We start from the raw sequence: 21,282 nt of genomic DNA on the forward strand, positions 1-21,282 counted from the left end.
TTTTTATCACAATAATGCTTTTCTTTATATGCTCGAATTGAATTATTTTTTTTTGTTTTTCATTCGTACTTTTTATATAAGTTATTGTACTTTTGCTTTTATTCCGTATTAATGTTTAATTTTTGTCCCTCAAGATAAATAACTCATTTACAAAGCAAAATTTATACTTTTATATCATAAAATTTTAAAATTATACCTCACACAACGCGTTCTTAAAGACTTATATAAATGTTAAAAGACGAACTTATTTGATTAAAATTCATAAATGACAAACCATCTAATAAATAAATTCGATATTCATATTGAGGGTTTGACTAAACTCAATTTTCATCAAAAAGTTCAATATTGATAGTAAAAACGACTATATATTTTTATCTGAAACCTCTGATTAAAAACGAATGCGATAAAAAAAAAATTCTTATTACACCTTTTTCACATGGAATTCGGTTTACCAAAATAGAGAGACACATATATTGACGAAAAGTCAAAGCTGGCGTTATTTTTTTTTATATAAATACTCAAAGCATTCCATTTTTCTCCTTCAATTTTTCATTTTTTTTTCTTTCGATTCAATCGATTTGCCTTTTTTTTTTCTTCTTCTTCAGATTCCTCGAGAAATTTTGATAGGTATGACCCTTTTTCTTCTACTTAAAGTTACAGATATTGTTTATTTATTGTGATTCTTGCCCTTTTTCTTGGGTTAGCTGGATTTGTTATGTTGTTTTCGATCTGGCTTTTTTTTGTTTCGAAAATTGCTTAAAGGGAGCTTGGATTTGGGTTTTTTGAGGGTTGATCTCTATTGGGTTTTCTTTGTTTTTGGTTAATTGAGGAAAAAATGGAAAAAAAAAATCTTAGCTAGGCATGAATTAAGTAAATATATCAAATATCAAATTGTAAACAAAATTAGGATTGTATTCTTGGTTTATTTTCTATAAATGAGTATTGGGTTTTGTAGAATTTCTTAAAGGGGTGCTTTGATTTGGGTATTTGAGGTTCGATCTATATTGGGTTGTCTTTCTTTTTGTTAAATTGAAGAAAAAAAGGAGTTTTTATTGGTGGATTGTTGTTTGATTGCTTGAATTGTGAAAAATGAGTATTGGGTTTTCTTTCCTTTACTTAATTGAGGAAGTATATCTGAAAGATGCAGTTTTTGTTGATGGATTGTAGTTTAATTGCTTGAATTGTGCAAATGAGTAGTTGGTTTTTGTTTGTTGCTCTGAGGATTTGTATGGTTGTATCAATTTTAATTATTTTCTTTGTCTTTAATTGCTGAAAGTTTTCTTCTTTTTTTTCCCGTGTGTGGGGTGGTGGATATGTTTTTTTCCGTTCTTGAATGCTTCACTTTCCTCATTTTTGTAAGAAAGTGTCATTTATTGAATCTGTTGCCGAACCTTGAGTTTGATAGGGGATAAGCCTTTTTCCGTTGTTGGTTGCTTCACTTTTCTAATTTATGTAAGAAATGCATTTGTTGGATCTGTTACGGAACCTTGAGTTTGATAGGGGATAAGCTTTTTTCTGTTCTTGATTGCTTCACTTTGTGCATTTATGTAAGAAAGTACCATTTGTTGAATCTCTTACGGTACCTTGAGTTTGATATAGGGTAAGCTTTTTCCTGTTCTTGATTGCTTCACTTTCCTCATTTATGTAAGAAGGTATTTGTTGAATATGTTATGTAAACTTGAGTTAGATAGTTTTTGAAGCTAACCTTGATCAATACTGCAAGTTTTATTTTAAGGGGTTTAATTTGCTGGCTGAGACGTGAGTATTTTATTAACCTCCATTTTTTTGTTTGCAGGGGTATATATTTAGAACCAGAGATGTTAGAGCAGTTACTGATATTCACTAGAGGGGGCTTGATCCTCTGGACGTGTAAGGAGCTTGGAAATGCTCTTAGAGGTTCTCCAATTGACACATTGATTCGTTCATGTCTTTTGGAGGAACGTTCAGGTGCCGCTTCATTTAACTATGATGTACCAGGAGCTGCATACACTCTTAAATGGACGTTTCACAATGATCTGGGGCTCGTGTTTGTTGCTGTGTATCAGAAAATTCTTCATCTTTTGTATGTGGATGAATTGCTTTCTATGGTTAAGCAGGAATTCTCAGAGATTTATGACCCAAAAAGAACTGTCTACAATGAATTTGACAATGTATTTCAGCAGCTTAGGAAGGAGGCTGAGGCACGTGCTGAGGAAATGAAGAAATCGAAGCAGGTGAGCAAGCCTGTAAACCATAATCTTGGTAAGAAGCAAGGACAAGTGCAGAAGGGCATTATGGATGGAGGCAATCAAAAAAAGAGTGGTGCTGAATCAGGAAATGACAGTGGAGATGGTGATAAAGTAAATAGTCGTGCCATGGAAAATGGCAATGGGCGTTCTAAAGGTAGTAAGGGAAATGGAGTAGTGCAGGCTAACGGTAAAGAGAATAGAAGCTCTGATTCTGGGGCTTTTGATGTAAATAAGCTACAGAAGCTTAGGGCTAAAGGTGGAAAGAAAACCGATACCATTGTAAAGGATTCCAAGGCAGAGCCTACAAAAAAGGCAAAGAAGAACAGAGTCTGGGATGATTCACCTAAGGAGTCGAAATTGGATTTCACGGATCCTATGTGTGAGAATGCAAATGGAAATACAGCAGTTGTGGAAGCAGTTCAAGGTGAGAGTATGATGGACAAAGAGGAGATTGTGAGTAGTGATAGTGAGACTGAGGAGGATGAGGAGCCAGGGAAAGACAGCAAGGTCGAGGCAAAGAAGAAAGGTTGGTTCTCATCCATGTTCCAGAGGTAATTCTCCTAATTCGAGAAAAGAAATGAGTTCATTTTTATAAAAATTTGTTAACGAAATGGCTGATATTTCTATCATATAGTCCTCACAAAATGGATCAATGGGTATATATAGATCAGAAAGATTTTCACCCACCTCCATTATTAATCACCATGAAATTTGCCAAATTTGATTATCAGACACTAAAGAAGTATAATTGGTTTGGGAGTGTTATATGAAAACTGATAAATATTCAAGAGAAATGGGAAAAACAATTACTTTCAAGATAATGGATCTTTCTAACTGTTAAATTCTGGGCATAACCTGGGTTGCTGTTGTGTCTCCAGTATCGCAGGAAAGGCAAATTTGGACAAAGCTGCCTTAGAGCCAGCTTTAAAAGCTCTTAAGGACAGGCTGATGACCAAGAATGTGGTAAGTTTACAGTTGCTTTACTCTTACTACCCGCGTTCGTTCTCCTTAACCTTCCCCCAATTGATGACCATATTTCTATCAGTCGTTTTCATTCTATAATTGGTTGATGAGTGTTACACATGTCTTACAGGCCGAAGAAATTGCTGAAAAGCTTTGTGAATCAGTGGCAGCAAGTTTGGAGGGTAAAAAGCTTGGCTCATTTACAAGAATTTCTTCAACAGTTCAGGTAAGAGTTGAGACCTTCATTCATTTACAGAGTAGAGTACTTTGTTGCTTTAAAGTACTTGCACTTGGAGGAACAATGCCATTTAAGAAGTGTTCAAATCCAAGGTCTTTGAAATCATACCCCTCAACATCTTCCAGGTTTTAAGGATAAAAGGAAGAGTTAAAATGGAAAGGTGTTTCCAAAGTCGAATTATTGCATGCGAAAACTTGAAAAATCTCTTCATCTATCTTTTTTACTTTTTGGTATAGTCTGAACATTTCTTGAGCCAAGGGTCTGTAATAAACAATCTCTCTACCTGCCAAGGTAGGGGTAAGGTCTGCGTACACCCTACCTTCCCCAAACCCCACTTGTGGAACTATACTGGGTACATTGTTGTTGGTATAGTCTGAACATACTAATATAGGGGAATTGAATTGATCAAACCAGGCAGCAATGGAGGAGGCCCTTGTTCGGATCTTAACTCCTAAACGTTCCATTGATATCTTGAGGGATGTTCATGCCGCAAAGGAACAGGGGAAACCATATGTTGTGGTTTTCGTAGGAGTAAATGGGGTTGGAAAGTCAACCAATCTTGCTAAGGTAAACTAAGATTGCTCTTTTTTCTTTTACTTCAAGGGCCTTGTATATCTTCTGATGGGGTTCTTTACATGTCGTTCTGCTGCAGGTTGCTTATTGGCTTCAGCAGCACAAGGTCAATGTTATGATGGCTGCGTGCGACACATTTCGATCCGGAGCTGTAGAGCAGCTCCGTACTCATGCTCGGAGACTTCAGGTATGCCATGATTGGAAATTTTGTACTTGTTGGAATTTTTGGTCTTCGCTGAGGGGGAGAGATTGCACAAGTTAGTTTCTGACATTGGATTGTCTTATCAGGTCCCCATATTTGAGAAGGGCTATGAGAAGGATCCTGCTATTGTTGCCAAGGAAGCAATCCAGGAGGCTAATCGAAATGGTTCAGATGTCGTTCTTGTTGATACAGCTGGTCGAATGCAGGTATGATTGAATTTCTTAGCAGTTTTAGGAAGTCCCTGTAGGAGCACTATACACAGAACAATAGTAGAATATTGTCTTGGATACTAGTAGGGGTTTCTATTGCTAGTTTCAACATCCACCCTTGCAAGCTGAGCTACTCTTGTTTCTTGTTTTATCTTTCACTTCCTTAAAATTTATGCACAACTGTCATATTCCACAGGATAATGAACCACTGATGCGAGCACTTTCGAAGCTTATATATGTGAACAGTCCAGATCTGATCCTTTTTGTTGGTGAGGCACTTGTCGGAAATGATGCTGTTGATCAGTTATCAAAGTTCAACCAGGTTTGCCTATAATGGTGATGATAACTTTCCCATACTTTTAACGTTTGTTCCATCATTTGACACATTCTCTTATATCTGCAGAAACTAGGTGACCTTTCACCCTCACCAAATCCAAGATTGATTGATGGAATTCTCCTTACCAAGTTTGACACCATTGATGATAAGGTACACAGTCATGGTCTTTTCGCATTAGCAAGTTTGATGCCTCCTATGTTACTTTACCGAGTTAATAGTCTCCCTACTTATGTGATTATTTAAATATCAAAATATATTTCAGTCACGTTAGTATGTTTACTTTAGGTCCTATGATTTCTACTCATGTCAGATATATACCGGTAGAAAATAGAGAGGATTCTTAGTACATTTTTATATCTACCTTATTTCTGTATGATATTGCTTGAGACAAGCTTAAATGGAGCGACAAGATTCATATTGCCGATTCCCACTTGAGTTTGAGACTAAGGCATAGCAGTTAGTGTTGTTGTATTCTTATAGTCAACATTTGGCGCAGGTGGGAGCAGCGTTGTCCATGGTTTACATATCCGGAGCCCCGGTCATGTTTGTGGGATGTGGTCAGTCCTACACAGACTTGAAGAAGCTGAATGTCAAGTCCATAGTGAAGACACTCCTCAAATGAGAACACACAATCTGTCTCTACATTTTAGCTTGGCTTTTAATGTCTGTTTAAGAAGTGTTGAACACTTTGTATGTTGCTGCTTCAGTTCTGTTTGTAACTTTGTATTCTCTCATCTGTGATTTCTCACTATTTTGATTTTGAAGGTGAATCATTTGACTTAATGGTGTATATTAGTTTACTAACTACTCAACCCCCCCCCCCCCAACCAAATGGATCCGGTGTTTGATATTTGCTTTGGGTCTCGAGTAATTTGGATGCACCGGGAAGTCTGGTTAAAGATGGATGAGTATTTACTATCCCACCATATCCTTTGAAGGCAATTTGTATGCTCATCTCGCGATGTACTACCTATATTTCATACTAGTGTACATTTACCATGTTTATTGAAATCGAAAACATATGAAATGCCTAAATAAAGGCAAGAAAAAGAACCCAAAATGGTCACAATTAGGTAGTTGGATTGAATTTTGAACCCTTTAAATGTTTCTTCCCCTTGCTATCCATTAATGGAGTAAATATAAAGGGAAGGGATATATAATAACCAAACACAATTCATATAAGTGGTGAATGTCAAACCAGGAATATATAATTGTTGATTATGAATATGTACTATCCTGATTAATTTACATTCGTGTTGTGTATGAAACATTAAAAGAAAAAACACTTTCTATTAGAGTTTTTTTTTTTCCCCAAGAATCAAACTCGAGACCTCAACTTTAACTCCCTTGATCGTAAGAATATCGTATCGTAAAATAACTACTAAAACAATATAACTGAATGTTATATAACAAGATCCGTTGTAGTCTAGTTGGTTAGGATACTCGGCTCTCACCCGAGAGACCCGGGTTCAAGTCCCGGCAACGGAATTCTTTTTGTTTTTAATTTTTTCCTTTTATTCTTTTTATGTTTTTATTTCTTAATTGTGACTCGAGTAATCAGGGATATAAATACAAGGAAATCAATAAAACGCGTGAATCAAATTTTGTTGTTGTTATACAATGCTAGATATTATTTTGAAGCTCGACTAGTCCAAATTTACATAGAAACATAGTGGGATATATTTTTTTAAAATTGTACTTTTTGAAAATTTACTTACTCATAAAATGAAACGGCTCATTATGCTATTTATTATATGGGATATAAATGACAAATAAAATCCACTTAAATAATCATAATTCAAACTTCCCAACCCTATTTTTTTGGATTATCATAATTCCCACCTGTCATCCCCACATAGCTTCAATCACTCCAAACCTCATCCCAAACCTAGACTCCTCAACAAAACCAAAAACTTATATATTATAGTTAGAAAAAAATGCCAAAAACCCCTACGTTTCTCACATTAACTTTTTTTATATAAACATATATTTCCTTCTTTGCTATTTCTATTCATCACTTTGATAACTTTGTATTTTAGAAAGAAAAAAAAAGTTGGCATTTTTTCTTGAGGGGAAAAAAAATGAAAAATTATAATTATTCTCTTTTAGCTTATTTTGTGATTTTTAGTTTTTTCACAAAATGTTTTAGTGAAGCAAGAGAGTTTATTGTAGATGGAAAAGAAAATTCTTGGAAAATTCCTTCTTCACCTGATGAATTTAATAAGTGGGCTGAGAAAACTCGTTTTCGAATTGGAGATTATATTGGTAACAATTTTTATTTTATGTTAATCTGTCGTTAAATAGTTCGTAGCTAACAAAAAATTTTATGATTCGTTTGATGGATTTTTGTTGTTTAGCAAGTTAACGTTAACATTTTATGAATAACTCATAGCTAACATGATTTTTTGACGATTTATGTTATATATGTTCATTTCATGCTAGCAAGTTTATGTTTATATATATTTATATATATATATTTGAGAAGGGTCCAAGCTTAAAATAAGTGAAACATAGATAATTTATTTTTAACGGTAAGGTCTTGTAAGATTCCCAAGAAATTCTTTGATTTCTTCTAGAAATTATTTGTTTCTCACGTTTGACATTTTGTTAATCGGCTTGATTGTATCTTTTTTATTCCATTTGAAAAAAAGGAAGAACAATCATCTTTTTTTCGTTCATGAAAAAATCTTGTAAGATTCTCAAAAAATTCTTTGATTTCTTCTAGAAACAAACCATTAATCATCTGCTTCTCACGTTAGAGATTTTGTTAATCGGCTTGATTGTATCTTTTTTTTGTTCCATTCGTAAAAAAGGAAAAAGGGTTATATTTCTTTTTGTTGTTCGTATCTCTCTTTGATTAAGCAATGTGTGATATCCTGATTATGCAGACATTACTAACTGATTTCACGACTCGAACACACACGAAGACAACTTTACTGTTTCACCCTATATATATAAGAAGTTAATTTCTCTATTTACCCTTCTACTTATATATTATAATATTTTTTTACAGTTTTGAATTATGATCCAAAGTCAGATTCAGTATTACAAGTAAATGAAGAAGATTACAACAATTGCAACAAGGCCCAGCCCATTAAATCATATCAAGATGGAGTAACCAAGATTTTGCTTGACAAATCAGGCCCATTTTTCTTCATAAGTGGAGCAAATGGCCAATGTGAAAAGGGCCAAAAACTTAATGTGAGAGTTTTGTCACCTAAACATAGTTCATCAACTCGAGTGGAATTTCTGGCTCCGACACTGGCTCCAGCTCCGGCTCCGGCTCCAGAGAGTGGAAGTAGTGGCATGAAAGTTGGGATTATTGGAGGGTTTATTGTTATGTTGGCAAGTTTTATTGTTCTAGCATAGATTAGTTAATTCTGTCTAAGTTTTAAATTTTAGTGTTTTTTATTTAATTAACAATGATGTAGTGCATGATTTATTTATGAACATTTTGTTGGTCTTTGCTTATTTATTTTTTATTAGAATTAATTTTTTTGTGGTTACCTTTGACATGTTATTGGAGATATTTGTGTAATCTTGCTTCCACTCCCCCCTGCCCCCCCCCCCCCCCCCNTTTTTTGGGTAAGTGAAAATGAAAAATATATTTATACAATCATATTTATAAATACATTTTTTATGAATAGTTTATCGTGTAATCTAGTTATAAAAACAATGTGTATAAAACAAGGATTTAGGTGGAGTGGAAAGTACTTCTTCATCCTTAATCAGAGGTCTCAAATCTGAGTCTCTCTAAATATGAAATCGCCTTTATTATGAAGCATTTTACCTCCCAATGTGGGACTTCTCAGCAGATCATTATTATATTGGTAAGTTTTGTTGTTCTTTTAAGGCATAATATATAAAATTGAGCAGATAAACACACATGTTTTTTTTTTCTTACTATTCATTATTTTTTGTGTTTTACTATGTTGCATTATATTTCTCATATCTTCCTCTAAATCAAGTGAGAAATCTTTAAGTTCAATTAGTTGAATCACAAGAAGTATATGAAAATTGGATATAAGCCAGATCAGACTCTACCAAAATCTATTCATATTGCTCTAATAAATTAACCATTTAAAAAAGAATATTATAAAATGTGTATTAACTTTTATTAAGTAGTATGCAGGTATTTAATATTCACAGAATTCATCCATGTATACTAATAATAATTGAATACTCTCCACTTTATATTTACTCTCTTCAATCCATTTTACTTGATATTTAATTTACACAAAAAATTTATAATATTTAAATGCTTTTTATGTGCTTTTATTTATTTTTTTATCTCAATTAATACTACTATATTAAATTGCATTAATCTCTTTTCATATTTATTAAAATAAAAATAAAGGTGAAAAACTCATTGATTATATCTTAATTTTTTAAAAGGATAAAGTATTTTTAAATAAGTTATTTTTTTGTAACCATGTCAACTAAAATGAATCTGATGAAATATACACAAGAGTATTCAATTAGGCACATTTTAAAAAAAAAAATCAGCTTCCGGCTCATAGCAAAGTACTGTTGGAATTTGTATAGTGTTAAATATATTACAACTTTTTTTTTCTTTAAATTTTGTACCAACAATAGTATATTATTAAAAGTAAAATCAGAAAGTTAAATAAAAAAAAATGTTATTGAAAGAACGGAAAAGACTCAAATATGTCAGATGAGTCAAACTTTTAACGGATGACATATATGAGTCTCTCAAAGTTCGATGACGTATTTGAATCTTTTCTTCTTTTTAAAAATGATTTAACTAATGATGAAGCCGAATCAAAATTGATCACGTGTAAAAAAATAATTTTGCAAAATTGAAACTATTTTCAGTTAATAAACAATGTCATGAATGAGACTTTTCTCAAACAAAAATGAGGATGAACCATACTTTTTAACAAATGACATAAATTAATCTTTTATTAAAATTTCGATGATATATTTGAGCCATTATCCCTCGAAAGAATAAAAAGTGAAAAGTAAAAAGAAAAAATCTTGAGGAAAAGTGGGGTCTTTATGGTGGGGGATGGGGTGGTTGGTAACTGTATTCATGTCTCAACTTGGTCTATTTTATTTCTAACTTCTGCTACTCTGTTCCTCACTTTTGACTTCTGATTTTTGTGCCATCCATTTGATATTTATATGCTCAGATTATTTTTTTTGACTTTATCTTTGCTTTCACACCCCTTCCCCCCATCCCCCACCCCCCACAAAACTTTCTTCTTCCCCTCTTGTCTGTTCTTTTGCACCAAAGTTCATGGATTAACCTCAAAGACTTTAATTGTAAGTCCCCTTTTCTTGATCCATTCTTCTTTTTATCTATACTTTTGTAAAGATTTTCATTAAATTAGCAATATAATTAAGTTTTCTGTTTTCATTTTTTCATTTAATTTGAGTCTTGATTAGTTTGCTTGCTATGCTATCATTTGTTTTTGTTGTCTAAAAGTGCTTATATACAAATTTAAAGCTGAAGGGGTCAATAAAGATTCAATCTTTATTGGTTAACATCTATCGGGTTGGTCTCTTTTTTGCTTATATACAAATTTACAGAGATTATTGCTTTGTTTTTTTCTATTTTTGTTTTACTAGTTAAATGAGTCTTGATTAGTTTGCTGGTTATGCTATTGTCTGTTTTTTGTTGTCTGAATTGATTGTATTCAAATTTACAGCTGAAGGGGTCAATAAAGATTCAATCTTTATTGGTTAACATCTATGGGGTTTGCCCCTTTTTTGCTTTAATACAAATTTACAGAGATTATTGCTTTGTTTTTCTATCTTTTTTGACTTGTTTTGACTAGGTAAATGAGTCTTGATTAGTTTGCTTGTTATGCTATCATCTGTTTTTGTTGTCTGAATTGCTTATATACAAATTTAAATGAGTGTTGATTAATTTGCTGGTTATGCTATCATCTGTTTTTGTTGTATGAATTGCTAGTGCACGTTTATATACAAGTTTACGGCTGAAGTGTTCAATAAAGAGTCAATCTTTATTTGGTTAAATTTTGTGGGGCATGTGCCTTCTGGGGTGGAAATGAAAAAAGATCAAGTCTTTTAAAGGTAGGATGATTTTGGAGCTTAAATACTATGTACTAATGTTTTTTTTTTTTTTTCTGATTATCAGTTCACTTACATGTCAATATTTTGCAGAAGCCACTAAAAATGTATCATCCATAAAAATGGAACTAGGATTTGGAAGGTTTTCAATTTGGAGCATTTTGAGAAAAAAGAGGGAGAGGGAGAGGAAGTTAAGTTGTGTGTGTGTTGAGGGGTGGGCTAGCAGTTTAATCATGAAATGTCCTATTGCCTGGTTAAATGCAAATATTTTATTTTTTTTGAAAAAGATGTCCTTGAACATGTTATTGGATTAGTGAGAGGTTCCTCTTTTCTTGTTCCGGAGATTGTGTGTCTGAGCAATACTTTTGAGATTTTAAATAAAGGCTGATACCAAGATTCATTTTATATGTCTACTGATATGATGATATTTAAAAAAGACACTAACCTTACGGTTTTGAGATAGTAAGTTTTCTATCTAATGTCTGAAGCTTTGGATATTAGAGTTCCAATGGAACGGATATGACCTCTTTGCACTTAATTTGTGAACTTCTCGAGTCAGCTAACATCGGTTGCTGTAACAATAATGTAATGCTTAGGAGCTTGACTGCAGCTAAGAAGTCGTGGATTTAGTGGTTTTAGGTGAGAGGAAAATGTGACAGGTACGAGACAAGCAAGTTTCTCTTGTGGTATTTGTTTCAGTTTGCGGCTCAAGCTTAACATATATCCATTTTCTGAAATTCAATTATGTGGTAAGAAAACTGTCATAGCTACATAATTATCTGATTATGTGATAGGAGACAACGAGTCACACACAATAGGGAAGATCAAAGCACCTAGTTTTGGGTGAAGACAAAAAAATGTTCCGTTCGATAAATTTAATAATATTTTTGAATCAGATTAATGTATTTGTACCTGTTAGAAATAGGTAACATTTCTTTCAATGATGCTCTGACTATGTAGAATTCAGGTTCACATAATTGCTAAAACTAGCCAAGGCACAAGGCTAAATCCTCGAGGGCAAAAAGCTTAACTGTATAGGACTTGTGCAAAACCTAGGCTAAAAACGTTTAGCTCACAACTTCCAAACTATCCTCCATTAGAGTAGGAGTGAAGTTCTTGTGTATCAGCTAGCTTAAGGGATTCGTCTCACGTAGCTTCTGCATCTACTGCAGAAATATACCTAGTAAGACATCTTGGAAAGATTGGGGAATAGTATCTTCTATATTTCCCTCCTCGCTCTAACTCGGCCACAAGAGAGGACGGGCTTCAGGGAAATGAGACAATAAGTGAAGAGATTTAGCAATAACTGTGCTTTTTCCCTCCCCCTCCCCCTTGCTTTCCCAGTTAAATAAAGGGAAGAAAGATTGGGTTGAGCAACATAAGGTCTCAAGTTCAAATTCCAACTAAGACAAAAACACTAGGTGGTTTCTTCCCATCTGATCTAGCCTTGGTAGATGGAGGTACCTGCTACCTATTGCTGATGGGAGGTGGCAGGTACTCGTGGAATTAGTCAAGGTGCGCACAAGCTGGCCCGGACACCACGGTTATAAAAAAAAAGGGAAAAAGATAGGAGAAGGAAGGATGGATCTGCTAGGTAGATATGTCGCAGTAAAGCTTTACAGAAAGGTCGTCCGTTTTGTAACTCGAGCATTGGTTATTACTGATCTTGTGAATGAGTGACTAATTAGAATATTTTTAGCATCTTTGTCATTTTTAAAGAACTTGATTGAACAAGCAGGATCTGCAACATCTTAAATTCAATTTATTCCAGTTGCCTTCTTCATTTTTCTGAACTTATTTTTTCCTTTTTCTTTCATGTTAGAAATTGTTGTTGAACTAGCTCAATATATGATTCTCTTTTCGTGGTTCCATTTTGGAAAATAAAGCTTGCTGACATGGACTCCTGATGGCTTTAATGCGAGTAGAGAATGATGTAAAATGGCAAGGCTCTTGCTCTATGCAGGCAGAATTGATCTCAATGTTTTAGTCTTTCATTGCCAAAAGTTAGATTGAACTTAAATCCTGAACTTAGAATTTTTTGCTTTATTGCAGTTATTATATATGTGTTTGATTGTACAAAATGTTTGATTATGGTTCCAAGTCCCAAGATCTGGATGGGCAGCCAAAAAAAGTTTGTAAGGTACTAAAAAATCTGTTGTTAAGGTTATTAAGCTTTTATTTCAGTCCACTTCTTTATGCATATATTTTGGGGTTACATGTTCTTAATGTGAAAGATGGCAGTTGGAGCTGTGGGCTAAATACAATGTGTTATATGGTGAACTGTTGAAAATTTTGTTATAAATCACTGCATTCTAGGTTTTTTGCAGATACAATCTTACCCTCGCTGTATTTGAAGATTGTTTTTGACACTCTTTTGGTTGGAATATACATTTTTCTATTAATTAAAGATAACACCTAAGATGTTACTGTTTAGCATTTAAGCAATTTATGGCTGATGAACAGGGCGGCTTGACATGAACAATGTATTTATGGTCATTTGTTGAGTCATTGATTATTTCTCCTTGAGTATCCCTACCTTATAATGCTTCTTCACATTTTTTAGGTTGAATGACTTTGATTGCGGACTAACCTCAGCGTCGACACCGTAGCAGCAAATAAATGTGGCTTCATCATGGAAGCTTTAAGACATTCTGGCCATGCAACTAGCAGCCCGTCAAGGTCTTTTAAGAGAGGAATGAGAAAAGGATCTGAAGGACTGAAGTCGATTGGTCGATCACTAGGATTTGGTGTCGCTAAGGCAGTATTTCCTGAAGATCTGAAAGTTTCAGAGAAGAAGATTTTTGATCCTCAAGATAAATTCCTTCTCTTGTGGAATAAGCTGTTTGTTATATCATGCATTCTGGCCGTGTCTGTGGATCCTTTGTTTTTCTACCTTCCAGTTTTTGATGACAAGTCAAATTGCCTTCAGATTGATCGAAAGCTAGCTGTGATAGCCACAACGCTTCGTACCGTTGTTGATGCTTTCTATCTTATTCACATGGCACTTCAGTTTCGTACAGCTTATATTGCACCATCATCTCGAGTTTTTGGAAGGGGTGAACTTGTGATAGATCCTGGACAGATTGCTAAACGATACTTGCGATCCTATTTTATCATCGATCTTCTTGCTGTGGTTCCCTTGCCTCAGGTTTAAAGAAATGCTTTATATTTTTTGATGTCTCTTTAAATTGAAACTTTATTTCCTATAGTAAACTACCATGGCTCTTATAGTCACTGACCTTATACTCCCTCCATCCTAATTTGTGTGGCACCGTTTGACTTGACACAAAGTTTAAGAAAGAAAGGTAGACCTTTGAAATTTGTGATCCAAAACAAACCTTAGCCAATGTCTATCTATAATTTACTATAAATGAGTATTTTATTAAGGGTAAAAGGAGAATTTTAAAGTTATTCTTTCTAATTATAGAAAGGTAACAATCTTCTTGGGACGGACTAAAAAGGAAAGTGTGCCACATAAATTGGGACAAAAGGAGTATGTTGTTTTAAAATGATTGTCTCCTTCTTGTTATATCATGCTTTCGCTTTTCAAGGTTCTTTCTTCTTACTGTTCTAAATGTGATTGAGTGGGACTTCTCATCCTGATTCTCTTCCTTTCTGTGTTAGGATACTGTTGATGAATGTTTTGATATGCTTTGTCTTTTTATTAAATTATTTGTTTATGAATCAGCCCATACAGCTCTTTTGATGAATGGCCTATCGTCATTCACTTTGCTTTTCCTTTTATGGATCTATACAGATTGTAGCTGGGAGATTCCTGCAGAGATCGACAGGTTCTGATGTACTGGCTACCAAACAAGCTTTGCTCTATATCATTTTGCTCCAGTATATCCCCAGATTTGTCCGAGTTATACCCTTAACGTCAGAATTGAAAAGAACTACTGGTGTCTTTGCTGAAACTGCATGGGCTGGTGCTGTATCCTATTTACTGTTGTACATGCTTGCTAGTCACGTAAGCTACTTATTAAGTTGCCGAAATGTTTGCTATCTGTTCTGCTAAGATAACTGTCCATTGCATTGTTTTGAAATGTACCTTTTTTTTTTCTTTTGTGTAAAATTGTCTTCTCTGCGGAGGTGGAAGTTCTAGTTTCCTGGTGTATTCTGTCATTTTGCAGATCATTATGAGGGCAAATCTTTATTAATATGCAATCTCTGTTAATAGCATCTTCTTGTCTTAGATGGAGCTAAAATCACATCCGTAAAGTAAAATTAATTTGTAACTGAATCGATTATTTGAAAATAGGTGGAGAACTTTTCAACAACTATATCTGTTGTATTGGTTTAAAAGAAATGCTGCATGCTCTCCGTTTTCTGGTTCAATTGCATGTATACAAAATTTGCTGTTTCATTTTCCAACTAGAAAATGTTCACTTGTTCTGCAAAGCATATGCAAATTATATGGTTTTTCTTTGAAATTTCGGATTGCTCATCTTTACAAGAGCATCGCAAAGGTTATCTTGAGGTGGAATTTCTGATTGTTCCTTACTTCCATTCTCGTTGGTTCTTTTCAGATAGTTGGCTCCTTTTGGTATTTGCTTTCTGTGGAACGCTATGATACATGCTGGGAAAGAGCTTGTAGTCATAACACAACATGCCAAACTGATTTCTTGTACTGCGGCAATCAAGACATGACAGGGTATAATGCTTGGAGCAATATCAGTGAATCGGTTTTAAATGGAGCATGCCCTCGGAGCAGTGAAAATCCACCATTTGATTTTGGAATTTTCGGGCAAGCTTTGTCATCAGGCATAGTTTTCTCGATGAAGTTTGTGACTAAATATTGCTACTGTTTGTGGTGGGGACTCCAGAATTTAAGGTGGCTTTACTCTTATCCTTAGCTAACATTCTTCTGATCTCATTTGCTTTAGTCTCTCGTATCTTTCAGGGATTATGCCTAAGGAATGAAAAACAAAGCATTAAAATTTTCCATCACATTACTACTTAATCCTTTTGTTGTTTGAAGTGTACATTTATGCCTAATTACTTCATTGTAGTTTACCATTTGCTTAACTATATGTTGATTAAACATTACTTGAAAGTTGTATGAAAAGTCTCCATGCACTAGGTTTTGCATATTATGACTATTTCCTTCTGGCACTTTGTCATGCTCTCTATAGTATTTTGCCATGGCTTTTCCACAACCGCCTTTTCTTTTCGAACTGTATTGAATTGCTTTTCCTTGAGCCGAAGGTCTATCAGAAACAACCTCTCTACGTCCCAAGGTAGAGGTAATGTATGCACACACTCTACCCTCCTCTATTCCCACTCGTAGGATTACACTGGATATGTTGTTGCTGTTGCTTGTTGGCGCTCACTTAGGTTCTGTCCCTACCTGATAGCCTATAATTCAACGTGAACAGGACTTTATTTTTTGTGTTAAGGTAACAAGATTATTGGGTGGTAAGACTATAAGGTTTTGTGGGAGTTATAAGACAAGTGCCCTTAGGACTTTGGTCTAGTTGTAACTGGTAAGAGCGCAACTTGTGATGTGTAAATTAGGTGCACGTTATAGGTTCAAATCCTACCGAGTTTCAAACTGTGCACCAATGGCCTGCAGAGATTTATCTGTTATTAAAAAAAAGTCAAGTTCCTAATTCAATTGTTCTGGAGTTCCAGTGTGACATACTTTTTCCTGTTGAATATGAGGAGAACAGGAATTTCCTGCTAATCATGTGCTATCATCGTAGTTAAATGATTATTATTCCAATGGCTTTTTCGGTTCATATTGTCTATCAACTAATTAGTTTGACGGAGGGGGTAGTGTTTTCCTGTTACTGAATCATGACAGCCTATAATTAAATGTGAACACTAATTGAATATATTCTAGTATGATATGCTTCTTTTGGTTCATATTGTCTATTCACTATTGGGTTAGACCAATATTATCGGTAAGATTTTCTTTAATTTTTGTTCTCTACCCAGAGGACTGAAGAGGAAAAGAAGAGGTGTCTAAGCTGGAGTTCTGAAAACTAATTAAATGTATATTTACGTTATTTTGCTTATCATATGCTAAGGTACAGTAATTGGTAATAAACCTTTGGTAAACTTGTACTGATGGCATTTCTATTTTCTTGTTTTGCTTGTGTAGTACCCTTGGACAGGGACTTCAAACTAGCACATATCCCGGGGAGTCTTTATTCTCTATTGCACTAGCGATACTCGGACTCATTCTCTTTGCACTGTTGATTGGTAACATGCAGGTAATGATCGAATGTTATAGTAATGTAGTCTTATAGAGATTTCTTGTCATTTTGTTATTAACAGAATATTGTGTGGAAACTTCAGAAAAATCAATTGCCCGTAGGAGCTTACTGTTATGATACTCGTGCTTGATGAAAACTAAGTTCTTTAAGACATTTTACTGTTAAGATAAGACACTTAGTGCAACCAATTAAAAAAAATGCACTTAGTGCATCTCTTTCGGAAGAATTGGGTAAGGAGACACTCAAACTTGGCCTTAGTTGGCAAGTAAACACTCTACTTTGAGTATGCACATCTAGACACCTCAGCTCCTCAGCTCATCTCCACTGTGTTAGTTGAGCACTCTTAACTTACAAAATGATCATCTATACACCTCCAAAATTTATATGCCACATCAGCATCGGGTGTCAAGAGACACAGAGGGGGACCAATTGGGATGTTCAATTGCCAGTTGAAACCAAGTTGAGGTGTGTAGATGTGCACTCTCAAAGTTAGAGTTCTTACTTGCTAGATGAGGCCAAGTTTTAGGGTTTGTTTATGTATTATGCCATTAGATAATTCCACTTTGTTTTAAGTGAAAAGTTCTTGCAAAATGGTGATATCATCTCTCTTATGTAGTTTCAAATAAAGTGCTTCTCTCTCGGCAACAGTTAAGAGTTCGCAGTAGTCATGAGACATACAGAGGGCTTATTCATAATTTTTTAGATTGCGGAAAATGTCAAACGATAGCAATTCTTATACTAATAGTAATTTCAATAGAGGTTTAGGATCTTAAGCTATGCCGTTGTAGAGTACCACATAGATATGAAGCTTTGTTGGATACCTCCTTGACATGATATTTTTAAATACGAGACCCGTTGCTGTTGTATTGTTGTTTATTTTTCTTTTGGCTCCCATCTCTCATTTCTTCCAAAATGATGCTAAAAAGAAAGTTTTTAAATTAAGGAAGACTCTCATGAAAAGAAATTTTGAACAAGTTGCCAAGGGACAGAATTTTCGGATTACTCGCACTATGGCATCTGAGTAATGTACTCCTTTTGTTTGATCAACTAACNCCTTGACATGATATTTTTAAGGGATAATACATATATTGGACCTTAAACTTGGCTTCAAATTTTAACTTTGACCTCCAACTTTCATAGTGCACAAACAGACACTTTAACTATCCAACCTTTTAATAAATAAACATGCGTGTCTTACCTGGCAAAACGCGTGATGTGCACGTTTTTTGCGCGAGTTAGGAGTGATTTTTGAGGCCTACAACAGTAAAAAAAATTGCTGAAATGACAACTCTACCCTTAATTAATTTTTTTTTTTTAGTTCAAAAATGCACGTGTAAAGTGTTTAATTAGTTGGCAGCCATTGAGTGGCTCACTAATACACGTGGCAGCGTTTGCATTTCACGCTCTTGGCTCCAAAAATCGCGTGTTTATTTATTAAAAGGTTGGATAGTTAAAGTGCTTGTTTGTGCACTATGAAAGTTGGAGGTCAAAGTTAAAATTTGAAGCCAAGTTTAAGGTCCAATATATGTATTATGCCTATTTTAAAATACGAGACCCGTTGCTGTTGTAGTGTTGTTTATTTTTCTTTTGGCTCCCATCTCTCATTTCTTCCAAAATGATACTAAAAAGAAAGTTTTTAAATTAAGGAAGACTCTCATGAAAAGAAATTTTGAACAAGTTGCCAAGGGACAGAATTTTCGGATTACTCGCACTATGGCATCTGAGTAATGTACTCCTTTTGTTTGATCAACTAACTCACATGAAAATTACATACACCGTCAAAATCAAAACTGCTATTCAACAAGAAGTTCATTTTATGACGTTCAATTTCTTTGAAGTGTTTCTGATAATGCATTTATCTCCATGGGAAATTTGTACTCAAGAGTTTGGTATTTTGCTATCACAGACATACCTTCAGTCTCTTACTATTCGACTTGAAGAGATGAGAGTTAGAAGGCGTGACTCGGAACAATGGATGCATCACCGATTGCTTCCACAAGAACTACGAGAACGGGTAAGGGGCTATGATCAGTACAAGTGGCAAGAAACACGTGGAGTGGATGAAGAAAATATAGTTCAGAATTTGCCCAAGGATCTCAGGAGGGATATCAAACGTCATCTTTGTCTGGCTCTAGTGAAGAGGGTAACTGAATTATTTTTTTCCTGCTTTTTCGATAATATCTGTTTCTCCCACCTTGAATCAACTTGTCTAATACTCTGTTGCCTAGACCCTCCAAAAATGTTGCTGCACTAGTGTAAGGTCCTCCAAAAATCCATAGCTCTTGGAGGACCCAACACACATATGGTGATATTTATGAAGAGTCCGAGCAACATAGGTATCATAGTAGTCATGGTACTGTCGTTCTTCAATAATAGAGAGGCTGAATCATGATGATTAAATACATCCTTGCTTTAGAAATAGCACTTGCCTCAGCTCTGCTCTCATAGAAAATTGATTATACAACAACATACCTAGTGAAATTTCACAAGTGGGGTCTGGGTAGGTTAAAGTGTACGCACACCTTACTCCTACCTCGTGGAGGTAGAGTGTTTGCGAAAGACCCTCGGTTCAAGTGCAGCAAATCAAAATAGCTATGAAAAGGGAAAACGAAAGTGAAGAAAATATAGCAACTAATAATCTGGTCTTAGTAGTGTTCTTTCTTTTATTTCATGTTTTCCTAGTTTCTTGCTACAATCCGATGGTATAACGGAGGTGATGAAAATGTTTGCTCCACAATTGAAGCTCTAAAGCATGCTTCTAGAGTGAACGACCGAGCATTCATTTTATGACTAGGACAAACGATTCTACGGCTGCTAAGCTTTACGTTATTGTCTTTTGCTAGTGTTACTTTACTTATATTCCATTGTTGATTTTCAGGTGCCTCTATTTGCAAATATGGAGGAGAGATTGCTTGATGCAATTTGTGAGCATCTAAAACCCTGTTTGTACATTGAAAACACTTACCTTGTTCGAGAGGGAGATCCAGTGGATGAAATGCTCTTTGTGATACGAGGCCGCCTTGAGAGTGTGACAACTGATGGTGGGAGAAGCGGTTTCTTCAACCGCAGTTTGTTAAAGGAATCTGACTTCTGTGGAGAAGAACTTCTTACTTGGGCACTAGACCCAAAATCAGGTTCTAACCTCCCGTCTTCTACTCGTACCGTGAAAGCTCTAACAGAGGTAGAGGCCTTTGCATTAATAGCAGATGAGTTGAAATTCGTCGCCAGTCAGTTCAGAAAGCTCCACAGTAGACAGGTACAGCACACGTTCCGTTTCTACTCACAGCACTGGAGAACTTGGGCTGCTTGCTTCATCCAAGCAGCATGGAGGCGTTTCACGAAAAGGAAACTTATGGAACTTCAAAGAAAAGAAGATGAAGAAGCAGAAGCGTTGGCCGGGGCCAGTAGTAACTCGGGTGGATCTTCTTTTAGTATTGGGGCAACGTTCTTGGCATCGAGATTTGCAGCTAATGCTCTCCGAGGCGTTCACAAGAATCGAAATCTCAAGTCTGCTAGGGAGCTTATGAAGCTGCAAAAGCCTCCAGAACCTGATTTCAGTGAAGATACTGAGTGAATTTTGCATGCTTTTTTGCTTAGACTTGTTGATCTTTTGAGCTTTGCAAAAAGCTTGATGTATAATTCATGTTTATTAGTCTTATTGCTTCATATTTATGTAAGAGTTTTAACTTCTATACACTGATACTACTGATACTGATTGTGTAAATAAATATTTACATTTATCATGTCGCCTAAAAGGTAACTATGGGTAGCTGCCTGTGATAAGTGGAAAACAGGGCATATAATTTACTATTTCTTTCGTTTCAATTTATTTGTCTGATTTGACTTGATATGAAGTTTTAAAAAGTAAAAAAGACTTAAATTTCGTAGTATTAAACTAAAGATATGTAAAATGTATCAAAATGTCTTTTAATCTTGTGATTTCAAACGTCTCACATGAAGAGTTAAAATTAAAGATTAGCCAAAAAAAGGAAGAAACACTGATCATTTTGAAATGACTAAGAGATCCAATCTTATCCTTGAAAAATGACTTTCATCGTATCAAACTCATTAACACTGATCATATGCATGGTTGCATGGTTTTACTATCTTTATTCTTATGTCAATCGAACTGTATAACAATCTCAACAGATGTGTGTCAAATCCTTTAAAAAGAAAAAAGTGTCGTTTTAGAAGTCAACAAAAGTACGACAATAATTTTTAAGAATTCAAACAACACGTCTTTGTAATGCCTTA

General features: G+C 34.8%; 3 protein-coding genes and 1 non-coding gene across 5 annotated transcripts; all 4 read left to right on the forward strand.

The window, feature by feature from the left end:
• Window positions 1-527: 527 nt before the first annotated feature.
• On the forward strand, window positions 528-5,533 carry LOC125850256 (uncharacterized). Its single transcript, XM_049530116.1, has 10 exons — window positions 528-627; window positions 1,796-2,779; window positions 3,107-3,191; window positions 3,322-3,417; window positions 3,844-3,996; window positions 4,082-4,189; window positions 4,291-4,410; window positions 4,610-4,735; window positions 4,817-4,900; window positions 5,247-5,533. The coding sequence occupies exons 2-10, from the start codon at window positions 1,818-1,820 to the stop codon at window positions 5,370-5,372; spliced, it is 1,860 nt and encodes a 619-aa protein (XP_049386073.1). The 5' UTR covers window positions 528-627; window positions 1,796-1,817; the 3' UTR covers window positions 5,373-5,533.
• Window positions 5,534-6,165: 632 nt separating this feature from the next.
• On the forward strand, window positions 6,166-6,238 carry TRNAE-CUC (transfer RNA glutamic acid (anticodon CUC)). The gene has a single exon. It is a non-coding gene; the product is annotated as a tRNA-Glu (tRNA).
• A 561-nt stretch (window positions 6,239-6,799) lies between these two features.
• On the forward strand, window positions 6,800-8,179 carry LOC125850260 (early nodulin-like protein 1). Its single transcript, XM_049530120.1, has 2 exons — window positions 6,800-7,015; window positions 7,764-8,179. The coding sequence occupies exons 1-2, from the start codon at window positions 6,832-6,834 to the stop codon at window positions 8,117-8,119; spliced, it is 540 nt and encodes a 179-aa protein (XP_049386077.1). The 5' UTR covers window positions 6,800-6,831; the 3' UTR covers window positions 8,120-8,179.
• A 1,699-nt stretch (window positions 8,180-9,878) lies between these two features.
• Window positions 9,879-20,771, forward strand: LOC125850254 (probable cyclic nucleotide-gated ion channel 5). Of its 2 annotated transcripts, XM_049530114.1 has the most exons (8): window positions 9,923-10,036; window positions 12,860-12,947; window positions 13,371-13,955; window positions 14,565-14,777; window positions 15,337-15,641; window positions 16,914-17,025; window positions 18,935-19,171; window positions 19,907-20,771. In XM_049530114.1, exons 3-8 carry the CDS (start codon window positions 13,440-13,442, stop codon window positions 20,600-20,602), a joined length of 2,079 nt encoding a protein of 692 aa, XP_049386071.1. In that variant the 5' UTR covers window positions 9,923-10,036; window positions 12,860-12,947; window positions 13,371-13,439; the 3' UTR covers window positions 20,603-20,771. The 2 variants fall into 2 exon arrangements, with proteins under 2 accessions (XP_049386072.1, XP_049386071.1); XM_049530115.1 differs by lacking the exon at window positions 12,860-12,947 and having other exon boundaries at window positions 9,879-10,036.
• Window positions 20,772-21,282: the final 511 nt, after the last annotated feature.

This window comes from Solanum stenotomum, unplaced genomic scaffold (genome assembly GCF_019186545.1).
Source record: "Solanum stenotomum isolate F172 unplaced genomic scaffold, ASM1918654v1 scaffold15793, whole genome shotgun sequence".
Lineage (NCBI taxonomy): Eukaryota > Viridiplantae > Streptophyta > Magnoliopsida > Solanales > Solanaceae > Solanum > Solanum stenotomum.